The sequence below is a fragment of the Cryptotermes secundus genome, unplaced genomic scaffold, assembly GCF_002891405.2.
Source record: "Cryptotermes secundus unplaced genomic scaffold, Csec_1.0 scaffold5, whole genome shotgun sequence".
Lineage (NCBI taxonomy): Eukaryota > Metazoa > Arthropoda > Insecta > Blattodea > Kalotermitidae > Cryptotermes > Cryptotermes secundus.
The window spans coordinates 3,599,993-3,613,247 of NW_019724742.1; the positions used below are offsets into that span (position 1 = coordinate 3,599,993).

General features: G+C 38.7%; 1 protein-coding gene across 1 annotated transcript; it reads left to right on the top strand.

Moving 5' to 3' along the window:
* The first annotated feature begins 755 nt into the window (after nucleotides 1-755).
* Nucleotides 756-9,379, top strand: LOC111862760 (39S ribosomal protein L2, mitochondrial). The gene is made up of 4 exons (XM_023848419.2): nucleotides 756-1,166; nucleotides 4,966-5,214; nucleotides 7,134-7,346; nucleotides 9,008-9,379. Exons 1-4 carry the CDS (start codon nucleotides 893-895, stop codon nucleotides 9,226-9,228), a joined length of 957 nt encoding a protein of 318 aa, XP_023704187.1. The 5' UTR covers nucleotides 756-892; the 3' UTR covers nucleotides 9,229-9,379.
* The last annotated feature ends 3,876 nt before the right edge of the window (nucleotides 9,380-13,255 follow it).

Below are 13,255 nucleotides of genomic sequence, written 5' to 3' on the forward strand. Positions count from 1 at the left end.
CGCAGGGAGGAAAGAGATGATTAGGAAGATGGAGACTTAGGTGGAAGGATAATATTTAAATTGATCTTACAGATATAGGATGTGGTGGTCTGAACTGGTTTCATCTACTTCAATATAGGGGCCAAAAGTAGGCTCTTGTGAGCCGACTGAACCTTCGGGTTCCTTAAAATTTTGAGAAATTTCTGGGTAACTGCGTAACTGGCGGCGTCTCAAGACGGGCCCAGCTCCTACGTGTTAGTCTCGTCTTGGAATGAATCTTTGGGTTTCCCATGATTCTAACTTTAATTTTAACTTTAATTTTCTGACAACATAAATGGTTTCCAGTTAGCAGAATTTGTGTTAACCAACTTATTTGGCGCACATTCTTATTTACATGCATCTAGTCCCAAAACAGTTTTCATGATACGGTGAAGACATTAAATGAGAGCTATAAAAGTAAGTAAAGCTATCCCAATACCAGGCCGCGAAGGCCCAAAGGGCTGTGAGACGTTGAAGGTCCCACATTGTCTAGACAATCGGCTCAAAGATGGCGGTAAGGTTGTCAGCCCTACGCGCCGGCCGCGCTTTACTCCCCAGGAAAATTATTTAATTAATTCCTGGTACTCAATTCTGTTAGAGCCTGAGTAAACCCCAGGGCCTAGTGCGGCTGGAAGGATTAGGTCAACTGAAAAACATCCAATGACCTCATCGAGACTTGAACCCGCGACCTTCCGGCTTGAGCTATATATGTCTAAAACTCAGCAGTAGAGAAAAATTGCTGTCTATGTTAGCGACACTGGAAGGTTTGATTCGCGATAGTTCGGAGGTGTAATGGCGGTTGTCTTATGTTTCGTGTAAAGTGATGTAAACATTTGATTGCAGTTGTTCGCGGCGAGCATTGTGAGTGTGTATAATGGCCTCTGCACTGCTTGTAAGAACTGTATTTGGATCGTCAGGTGTAGGTGAAGTGTTAAAAATAAGATTCCCGTCAAATCTGGGAATCGTATGGAATAGACTGATTTGGATTGACTGCCCAAAATTTGTAAAACGTGAAGGACGTATTTGGAAAGAAGACATTCCAAAACCTGGAAATGGACGTCAGTTTCGTCGTATTGTTCACTATCCAGAGAAATACACAGTGGAACCGTTAAACGTAACTAACTTAGGTGGCAGAGATCCCGTAACAGGTAAATTACTCATTCGATAAAGTTGCAGTTGAAAATTCCGGTTAACACTTTACCCATCCGCATTCTCACCATTTATTTTCCTAAGTTGTATGAAAGTGGGTTAAAGTGCTCAATACAATTTGGGCATCCTCGTGATAACCTAACCTATTTAATAACCCAATCCAGCCATACGAAATGAAAGTTAAGAATGAACATTTATGGCCTCACATATCGATCTAGAATGCGCGGCGGTGTTGTATTTGTGATATCAGATAAAAGAGACAGACATGAGGGCGTTTATATCTTAATATACAAGTAAACTGTTTCAGATTTGTTTAAAAAGTGTTGCTGATTAAATACTATTCATATCATGCATTGAATATGTTTTATTTTGTACCATGTTCTTGTAGATGAAAAAATTATATTGACTTCTACACACCCAGTTTAAAGATTTCACCAAGATTTATTCTCAGGTGCAGAGAGGCATCTTGAAATAAAAAGGTAGTCATATTTTGTAAGTATTGGTCTGTTTCTTAGACACCAGTGTACCTCCTGATGTGAATTGTTTATAATCTGTGTATAAATGACAACAAAAGTGACAAGTATGAATTTTGTAATATATGTTTAGAAAGCAAATTTGTGAAATGTTTGTTTCCAGTGATTGTCAACTATGTCATTATATCATACACATGCAGACAGCTTATTTTTGTATTCAGGATATTTATTCTTTCCTTTTTTTTTCATGCAAAGGGTTATAATTATAATCAACAAAACTTATTATGTTAGTTCTCACAGTGGTGATTATGAAGAGGACTGTGTTCTGGGATGTGATGCCATGTTGTCTGGCGGACTGTTACCAACTTCTTGTAGGAATCTACTTCCACCATTTCCAGTTTCTTTTGCTCGTAATGGTTACCCTTACATTGAAGATAGAGCCCTGTTACTATGTGATGACACAAACCTGTGTGAATGAAGGGAACAGGGTAGCGGAGTAAATAAGGTTGTTATGAGCCACTCCAATGAAGAAGAAAACCTCTTTAGTACTGTTACCTGCAATGAAATTGTAATAGGTATTACTGATCAGCATGGTAAGGCCATGAATTTTCAGCAAAATTAAAACACTACTCCTGCCATATAACTGAAAGCCATTCTTACAGGAATTGGAACCCAAGGACCTTTTGCCATAGAAGTAATTAAATCCTGTAAGTAAACTACAGTAGGGAAGAGTGGTGCATCACAACTTACACTTCCTTCTATAAATGTACCGATGTCTAGTTGCTATGTCCAAGTGCTTTGTTGCTTTTACATGTTTCATAAAAATCAAAGCAGTGAATGTGTATCAGAGCTTTACTTGCTATCACTGAAATGGGACAACTCCTTTCAAGTCTTCTTCATCGCTGAAAGCTGAAGATTCTGTTGTGTGATCATCGTTGGGGTTGAGTTGATAATGATTCTTTCCACGATGCTGTCTGTCTTGTACTCTCTACTCTGGTATTCTTCTTCCACCCCAGTCTTCCTCTCTCACAGTAGCAAAAGAGTCATGTGCCATTTGCTGAACATCTCCAGGTCTGTAAGTTTTGAGGTTTTCACAGTGGTGACTATGAAGAATGCTGTCTTCTGGGTTCTGTCACTTTGTAGATCTTGTGTAAACCGACGTTCCTCCGAAACATCGGTTTACACGAGATCTACACAGCGACCCATCCCAGAAAATAGCATTCTGTATCTCCAAGTTGAGAGTTGAGATTAATGTATATTTCTTAGTAGTACATCTGCTATGAATAGACACACACACCTCAGCTGTCAACAATGAACAGAATTTGTACCCCTCATATTTGGCGTAAGAATATGGACTCATCTTTTGCGCCCATACAAGAATATTCCCGTCTTTTGCACAGGTGCCATCACTTTGTAATTGAGTTCTGTCAGGTGTGTGCAGGGTCAGGTCTGCAACGGAAGGGCTTGTCAAGGTGAAAGATTGCCATCAGCATGCACCTATCATTCTGAAAATCGGCCATCGTGGAGGACAATATTAATCTGAGTTGTAACACTGGTATCCTCTCCATGAAATTCAAATATACATATGGAGGGAACTGATGGAAATTGAACTCCTTCCTGACAGCTTTAATTGTTTCTTGCATCCTGTTGTGTATTTAATTAATATTAGTGTCAATTTTACCGACCACACAACATATTTTTATTATTACACTACATGTTTCGACCTCAAGAGGTCATCCTCAGGTGTACGAACACAGCTGTATAATTACACGCAATGACATTCATCTTTTTCACTTATTTGATCCTGTATCTTATTTAGGCCCATGCTCAATAATATATGAAGCTCCTCTCACAAGACACAAGTTAAAATATTATTCTAAATGTCAAAAGTTAAAATTTAAAATTTGCGAATCAAATTTCGATTCAGATCACTAGTTATGCTTTCACTTTCACTTGTTATTCAGTCACTTCCTACTTACGCTCATCACTGCGTCAAGTTCACTTTAACTAGTTTTAATTATATTATTGGTTAAAAAGTTCATGAATTAAAGTTCAATTTTATTATATTGATTGCACTTTTCACTTTTTGGAGGTCTCGCTGTTTTCCGTGTCCTCTGATGTTGCTGGATCTGTTACGGTCCTTGTCGTGATGGCTACTGGTGATGCTGCTATGGAGCAAAGGAAAATTAGTTGCCTCTGCTGGGAATTGAACCCCAGCAATGCAGCCCATAGCCTGTCAATGTACCAACTGAGCTGTTATGGTTGTCAAAATATAATATGGCCAGTTATTTTCTGTACATAATAAAACATCACTAAGGATGGCTTTTGGTGATCAGTTTACAGTTCACAAAGCAGATGAGGCATCAAGGCTTTCAGTAGATCTGTAGCGGAAATGTCCAGGAATCTGATGCTCTCACAGTGATGGTTGTGGGGAATTCTGTCTTCTCGGGAGCCCGTTGAAAGTCAACTGATGTTTCAGAGGAACATGTCACCTCCATCTTCTGGGTTCAAAAATAAGTCAAGCAAGAAACCAAGAAGAAGCAGGTAGCAAGAACTCTTTTTTTCCTTGGCTTATTCTCTGACCCTGGATGCAGAGGTGACATGTTCCTCCAAGTCATCAGTCAATTTTCAGCAGACTACATAGTGTTAAGGGGACATGCAGTAGCATAGTTGGTTGAGGCACTGTGCTGCAAGCCGGCAGGTCAGGGGTTCGAGTCCTGATGTTGATTTTTTTCAGTTGACCTAATCCTTCCAGCCGCACTATGGCCCTGGGTTCGATTCAGCCTCTAACAGAACTGAGTACCAGGAATCTTCCTGGGGTTAAAGGACAACTGGTACATACGGCTGATAACTTTACTGCCATTTGTGAACCGATTGTCTAGAGAAAATATAGGAACCTCAACATCTCACACTCCCATAAGCCTTCATGACCTGTTACAGGGATAGCTTTACTTTTACCTTTTACATAGTGCTATAACCCAGAAGACATAACTCTTTACTGAAGAAGGAAGTACATAATTTGGAATTTCACATTTTGTAGATCAGAGGCATATGTGTACTGGTGTTAATTTACACCAAGACGCAATAAAAAGTATAACCATTTTTTAACAAGTGAGAATCTGCATATGGAGATCTCTTTTAACTTATTGCAGTCTTAACCCTTTGTTGAGGAAAGATTTAGTTGAAACATTATTCCTGGAAATAAGTAAGATTTATGCTGTGGTCATATGTATACTCGAATTAAGAAATGTTGTTAATATTATACCTAGCCAGAGTTCCTGTGTTTCTTTATATGTATATGAAGTGACCATTTTCTTTATTGAAGGTAGAGTTGTTTGCAAGGGAATTGGTGGAGGGATCAAACATAAGTACCACTGGATAGCCTGGATTAGGGAAGGTCCTGATGAAGGAAAACCCATAGAAGAAAGAGTGATTCAAATCATGGATGATGGCTGCAGAACAGCAAAAATAGCCCTTGTAGCAGGAGGTGACCAGTTGAAGTACATCCTTGCAACAGAAAACATGCAGGCAGGCGATATCATCAAGACATCAAGACACATACCAAGAATTCCAGGTTTGTTGGACATTACCATGCCATGTAGTAGTATTAGTGTACAGCATCAGACAGATAATTGCATTGATTTTGTTAAAGAAGGATATAGTCATGTGCAGTCACTTCACTTGCTTTGTGCATGCATTTCTGTGCCACTGCCATACCTGGAAACACTACTAGAAATCACTCTGTACCTTCACTTCTGCCTCTGTTCACAATCTCTCCTTAATTCAAAATAACATTATAATCACAATCAAGTGCTACATGTTTCAGCCTTACTCAGCTATCCTCAGGCAGCTGTTCACTTTTTGAAATCGCCACACTGCTCTAATTCAAGTCAAAATATTTCAATGATATTGCTTTTTACTGTTCACACTAAAACACATTTTTTTGAGAACATGACTCTTTATCCTTTCCCACACTATTTTCCTCTGCCAGCGTCTGTTTTTGTGTTGTTTTATTTAGCCCTATGAACACTGGTGCGGTGGTGTTATCGTTGTTTATTACTGTATGTTCCCACTAATTGCATATATGTTACTTTTGCATGATGGATGTAAATATATAGAGTGACATATCAATGCAACTTCAGTCTAGAAAACTGATATTAACAGCTGTGGGGATCCGTTGTGCTGACATGCAACACCCTCTGTCCACTAAAGTTGGCACTAACTTCGCTGACAAGTGGCAGTCACTAGGTCGGTATAGTTCTGTTGCGGACTTCATGCCACGGAGTTTGTTTGGTTTGTTTTTGATACATCAGTGCATCAGGATGCTGAAATACAATATTAGTTCTAGAAGTGCTCTCACATTACTCTGATTGTCTTCAAGTGACTAAATGGTGCTCTTCAGGCATGTTTATTTAGTTTTGCAAGCATGAAAAAGGCAGATGGCCAAATCAGGTAAGATGGTTGTTCCAATGTTGGTGTTTTGTTTTGACTTGGAAGTTGCTTTAAGCAGAAGTGCTGCATTTGAAGGCACAATGTCATGATGCAAACCCCGCTTCCTTGGCCAAGGATTTGGTGCTTTTTTTTTTATAAATGCCATGCTGTAGACATTTAAAAAATTCAAGCCTGAATGTGACTGTTTTTGGAGATCAAAATTTATAATAGATAATTTCTTTAATATGTAACATATATATCATCATCCTTTTGATGTTAGACTTTGATATTTGCAGGGTTTCCCTCCCACCTAACTATAGGCACTATTTTTAAACACAACACAGTGATAGAATTTTGGCTAAACACAATCTGACTTCTCATGTTTTTAAGGATAAAATCTCTTCTTAAAAAAAAACTTATTGTGTGCCTTGGCAGTTTTAGCACCTTGTTCGGTGTGCTGTGAGTTGAAAAGTTTGAAAAACTCTGGTCCAGAGGACACTGAAATATTGGATGACCCATAGCTAGATGGGATGACCAGTTCTCTTGAAGTTGAAACAGGCTAATAGGCCTATAACTTTCGAGGAGGAGGAGGAGGAGGAGGAGGTTGGAGGAATGATGGGAATGACAAATATCGTGTCACTATCATGGCGACTCAGCAGCATGAAGCACGCCGTGTTTTGTGGTTGCATAAAACCGTATATGTGACTGTTATTGTCACATTGAATGCTTGCGAACTTTGAGAATTTTTCTTACTAACGGTGTAAATATAACTTTCTTAAGTCTGTAAGATCATATGTAATAACCCTGTATAGAAAGTTTACTTATTTCTGTTATTATGGTATGAAGTACTTTGCTCCAGTACCTCTTTTCATTGGACCATGGAATAGAACAGAGTGTTGCATGTGTGCACTGTCCTGCAGTCCCTGAGGTGAGATTTCAACTTAGTCAATGGCTACAGTATAATTGTGAGAATATGCTTTGTTTTGTATTGTTTCGTTATTAGATACATTCCATCTGTATAATTACTTTGGGCTGTATGCAGCTTTGTATTTATGTTTACAGTGCGAGGAAATGAAGGTGATGCTTACCCACTTGGGGCCTTGCCAGTAGGAACACGGGTGCATTGTATTGAGTCGTATCCAGGCCAGGGAGGCCGATATGTTCGTGCAGCTGGTACATATGCTACAATAATGCGGCGTATTGGAGATCATGTTGTTGTTCAGATGCCCACGAAACATGAACTCTCTTTCTCACAAGAATGCATGGCTGTTATTGGTGAGTGCTAATAATGACATTGTCTGAGGCAACTGAACTCAAATGCGGACATTACAGTCAGTTTCCAGATGTTGCAGGTTACAAATTTTGCTACGTGAGAATATTTATGTTGTCCTCTTTCTCTTGTGCTTCATGTATGGTTCGACTTAAACATGATGACATTGTGCAGAAATGTGTAAGGTTCTTCATTAGTCCAATTTTCTATGGTTCAGACGTTCTTGGTACTTTGTTTCCAAACTGTTTCAGTTCCTGCTTATTATGCAAATGAAGAACCAGGTTTCTTATCCTGTATACAACTTAATGATGTCTTATGTCAGTAGAACTGCGATAAATGTTTTTAAACTGAATTTTGTGTATTTGTAGATCTGTAATCAATATTACAATGTATTGTTCCTTTTGTTCCCTGGTGCAATGAAATTTTACTCTATATTCTCATTTCCAGCTTATGATTGCTCCATTAGTATAGTGTTTCTGTCTCATCTGTTATCAAGTCATCAAACATTTCCTTCACCATTGTGCTTATTGTGTTATTTGCTGTCAGCAAGGAGATATACGCCATCAGAAGCTTTCAAAATTCGAGATGGCCCCTGATGCCTCATATGCCTCTAATATGAAATGTGTCATGTGCAATTTGGCAGGAACTGTATAATGCTGATACCTGAGCCCAGCGCGCAATTCCAGAAACTAAAATATATTGTGACGTGGAGTATGGGTCACATGAACTCTGCGTTCTCGCGAGTGATGTCACTCCTTCCATCATTACGCAATGCTCAGGAAACACCCCTTCCCGCTAGGCTGTGACATCACACAACAGTAGGGCATCTGTTGCTAGGAAACCGGTAAACATGGCGTCATGCAACAGGGGAGCCCATGCAATGACTGTTGCTAGGCAGTCGGTAAACACGACGTTATGCAACAGTGGTACTTATCACGTAACTCTTTTCTGTGTTGTCCATGCCGAGCTTAAACAAGGAGCAGCGAATACTATTCAGTAGTGAGTGAGTAATGATTAACCAGTCAGCTGCAATCTAGCAGTCGATGAGTCGAGTTGTATCGAGTGAATGGAAATGACTACAGGAGAAGTATTTGTAATACTGCAGATTGCAGTAATTGGGAAATTGTAAATTGTATAAGTGTAAGAGAGAATGTGCAATAAATTCACTACATCCAGAATGGCGTAAAGTTATTTGTCACGTGACATACACCCAACATGTGACAATATTTATTTTTGCATTGTGAACTTAAATTACCTAAATATAACATTAAGAACAGAAATACTGTATGAGTGGAATTCTGTACAGTAGGAAAACAGACTTTGATATTTATGCCCTGAATTCATTGCTTCAAGGATATATTTGTCATTGGCTATGGATAGATGAATATAGATATATCATATCAGTCAGTTACAAGTATCCTGTTTGGTGTTATAACAACCCATTGCTTTAGCCTCCACAATACTGAACTTTTCCTTTATTTCTTGATTTTTGACACAATTGCATTCTTCTTTTCTAGATTGGAGTATAGAAGTTTGGTGAAAATTATGTGGAAGTTTCTTCATGCTCTTCCATTTGCCTTTCTGATGTTTTTGTTTCAGAATATTCTAATACATGTGACTAATTTATGGGCAGAAATTTAATTTTCAACTTTATATTTTTGTTTAGGGAGGCTGTCTAACATAATGCACAGCAAGACGCCAATTGGAAGCCCTCAGCGACTTCGTGAGCTTGGCTACAGACCAAGATCAGGATTGTGGCAACGCAAATCTGGAAGACATGGCCGCAAGATACGTCCCTTGCCACCACTCCGCGTCATGGACAAACCCACTCCAAAACCACTAAAACCCCTTCTATTAACTATGACAGAAAATAAACTTTGTCAATAGTTATGCACTTAATTTGATGATAGTTGGAACTTTTAATTTGTCCTGGGTTGGCTTTGAAACAAATTTACATCATTTCATTTGTAGTGGAATGGTACAAAGTATATTTATATTTTGGTTGTATTACTAAATACAAAGTGATCAGAATATGTGTGGGGTTCTTTTTATATGTGTAAAAAACTGAGGCTTATGGCACTATCATGTTCATATGTGTGGACTTCTCAATAGCTGTGAAATCAATTCATGGTATTTCTTGGATCTTCGCATGATCAACATGTCACAGGGTACAAGGAAGGTGTTGGTACTTTGGCACGGAGTAGGTATTTACTGGTTTGAGGAATTAATACAGGATTCTGAGCTGAAAGTTTATTTGGTGATTGGCCTTTGAAAAATATGCAACTTTTATATAACACACTGGCCGTTCAAAGTGTATATTTACCTTTCAGTGTGATGGGATAATTAATGAAGATTATCAATTAGGCATGTGAAGTTTGATATGGAGATGGATCATTAATGTACCTACAAATTTTGTATGACAGGGCATGCGGTAGCGTAGTGGTTAAGGCACTATGCTACAAGTCGGAAGGTCGTGGGTTCAAATACCAATGAGGTCCTTCTGGCAGCACTATGGCCCTGGGGTTAACTCAGCCTCTAACAGAAATGAGTACCAGGAATTAAATAAATAATTTTCCTGGGGAGTAAAGTGCGGCCGGTGCATAAGGCTGACAACCTTACCGCCATTTTTGAGCCGATTGTCTAGATAATGTGGGACCCTCAACGTCTCACAACCCTATGGGCCTTCACAGCCTGTTACAGGGATAGCTTTACTAACATTTAACTTAGTGAATTCAACCATATGTGCCCCCCAAAGCGGTGGATTGTTGGTCTGCGTGGCAGAGTTCATCATTTTTATTAAGTAGGCAATGGATGGTCAGCTGTTGTCCTATACCGATGATGTGAATCTACTGGGTGATAATGTAGATACCGTAAAGAAAAACACACAGATGTTCAGTGATGCAACTAAAGAGGTTGGTCTAGAAGTAAACACAGAGAAACCTAAGTATATGTTGCTGTGTCATCACCAAAATACAGGGCAAAATCATGACATAAAGGTAGGAAACAGATGTTTTAAAAATGTGGCACAGTTCAGATATTTTGGAACAACGATAACAGATGAAAACCTGATTCAGGAGGAAATTAAGAGGAGATTGAACTCAGGTAATGCTTGTTACCATTCATTCCAGAACCTTTTGTCTGTGGTTTTGTATGGGTGTGAAACTTGGTCTCTGACATTAAGGGAGGAACATAGACTGAGGGCGTTTGAGAACATGGTGTTGAGGAGAATATTTGGACCGAAGATGAAGTGACAGGAGGTTGGAGAAAACTGCACAGTGAGGAGCTTCATAACTTGTACTCTTCTCCAAGTATAATTAGAATGATCACGTCAAGGAGGATGAGGTGGGCTGGGCATGTAGCACGAATGGGGGAGACGAATGCTTATAGGATATTGGTGGGAAAGCCAGAAGGAAAGAGACCACTGGGAAGGCCAAGGCGTAAGTGGGTGGGCAATATTAAAATGGATCTAGAGAGGGGATGGGATGGTATAGATTGGATTGATCTGGCTCAGGATAGGGATCAGTGGATGGCTCTTGTGAACATGGTAATGAACCTTTGGTTTCCATAAAACGCTGGGAAATTCTTGAGTGGCTGCAGAATTGGCAGCTCCTCGAGAAGGGCTCAGCTCCATGAATAAGGCAGTGGATGGTGTCAAGCCTGGAATGGTTGGGGCATGTTGGCAAAACTTGTGGCGTGAAGGATTGGAGTGTGATGGCTTTGTTGACATCCTCGAGGAAGAAATTGAGGAATTAATTGAAGGCCATCTACGAACATGGGCTAACTACATTATGTACATATGTATTACAGGGTATATACAAAAGCATGTGCTTCTTGTGTGACTGAAAGGATTTTCAAGGGTAATTTAGACTACATGCCATTTTCAGTTTATGTGCCATCTTTCCCCATTTAAGACACACCTCAACTGTAAATATAAATTTCTCACTAAATTGTAGAATTATTACTTCACAGTTCTTGCTGACCTCATTATGTAGATTGGTAGCTTGAAGTGTACAAAACAGCAGAGGCATCACAAGTTGTTCTCACAACTTCTGCTCTAAGAAAGACAAAGGACAGATGAATGAAAATGAGCATAACCTTCTTCTCATGAAATTCTGAGCATTTCCTTCATTTCAGATGTACAATAATCAGAATGAACACTTATAAGATCGAAAAGTGTGTGATGATGATACATTAATACAGTTGTGTTTCTGAACATTATCCATCATCCTGTTTTTATTTAAAACACAGTGTTTGTGAGACTGGATTCTGTGTCCATCTTCAGGTGGAACCAACTCAGTTGGGCCCAATCAATAGAGCTAGTCCCCATTTCTGGGCAGTATATACTAGATCCATGCTGGTTATATAAATAACATGTAAAGGGATAAGGACTAGCTCTGTCTATTGGCCCAGCTGAGTAGGTTACACCTGAAGATGGAGACAGAATCACAGTCTCTGAAATGTGTTTTAAATAGAAACAGGATAATGGCTAATGTCCAGAAACACAGTAATTGTACTAACCCTTACACTGATTTCAGATCTTTGTTTCATTAAGTTTGATTTGTTTCATTCTGGTCCGTCACAATAACAATTACAAATTATAAATCACTCCGTCCAATGTGACCTGTAAGTTTTTTACTACATAAAAACTTAACACCCTTACATGTTTCGGTCTCTGTGGACCATCTTCAGAGGGCAAACATCACTACAAATAGGAAACCACTATCACATAATTTGTTTACACGCAAAGTATGTACACTTATATGTTACAACACACAGTACACAGAATAGAACGTTTCACAAACACAGCAGTTTCCTGGGAATGTAAGTTTTAAAAATGTATAAGATTCCTTGATGCTAATTAAAAGTTTTTATTAAAAGTTTTTTAGATTGTCAATGATTAAAATTCGTAAACCATGCAGGCTCGTGTTCGTCCTCCCATCGTCTCTCTTATATGGGGCAGATATTGTGCCACCTGGCTATCTTGAAGTGGAGGTTCTGCAAATATATTATGGGTATTTACTATTTCAATGTAAATACTGTCTATATATATGTTTAAGGATATGTTATGTCCTACCTTTATATCGTCCAGGGTTTGCTCGTGGCTGCTGTGCTGTTTTCACTGTTCAGAAGTGTGTTGTGTCACATGGATTTATGCTTGTTGTGTTTGTGACGTCAATGTGGGTGTGTTCTGATGGTGTATTATGAGGTCGAACATGCTACATAGGCTGTTACTTTCTCTTTTATACTGTTTTTCTTCTATCAATTTATTGGATTTATTAAATTGATATATGTAGAAGTCCTCTTTTATATTCATTATGCCTCCTTTTTTAGCTTTTTCGACCATTTCCATAATTACCGTCATCGGCCCGTATTGATGGAGATTATTTAATATATGTTGGGCAAACGCCGACTCGTCTTTGTTTAGCCTTATATTTCTTATGTGTTCTGTGTATCTAGTTATTAAATTTCTACCCGTTTGGCCGATGTATACTTTTTGGCAACTTTGGCATGTTAATTTGTATATGCCACTATGCTCGTACGGGTTTATTTGTCGCGTTTTGTTTATTAGGTTACCTATTGTGTGTGTTGTTTTATAGGCTATCCTTATGTTGGTGTTTTTGAATAGTTTTGTGATTTTTCGTATGTAGTTTCCTGTGTAGGTATAAGTGACCCATTTTTGTTGTTCTTTTTCATCTTTGTTATCCGGGTTACTTATCTTTTGTTTAAGTTTGTTATACAGGTGTATGACGACTTCCTTACTATAGCCATTATTTAATGCTATATTAATAATGGTGTTTAATTCTTTGCTTTTAGCATCCTTCTCGAGTGGAAGTGTAAGAAGTCTGTGTATCCAGTTTTTATATGCTGCTAATTTTTGTTCTTTAGGGTGGCATGATTTATTATTTATAGTTAT

Coding starts and splice junctions, on each gene's coding strand:
- LOC111862760 (XM_023848419.2), top strand. CDS start 893: ATGGCCTCTGCACTGCTTGTAAGAACTGTATTTGGATCGTCAGGTGTA. Junction 5,215..7,133: donor ACACATACCAAGAATTCCAG/GTTTGTTGGACA, acceptor TTATGTTTACAG/TGCGAGGAAATGAAGGTGAT. Junction 7,347..9,007: donor AGAATGCATGGCTGTTATTG/GTGAGTGCTAAT, acceptor ATTTTTGTTTAG/GGAGGCTGTCTAACATAATG.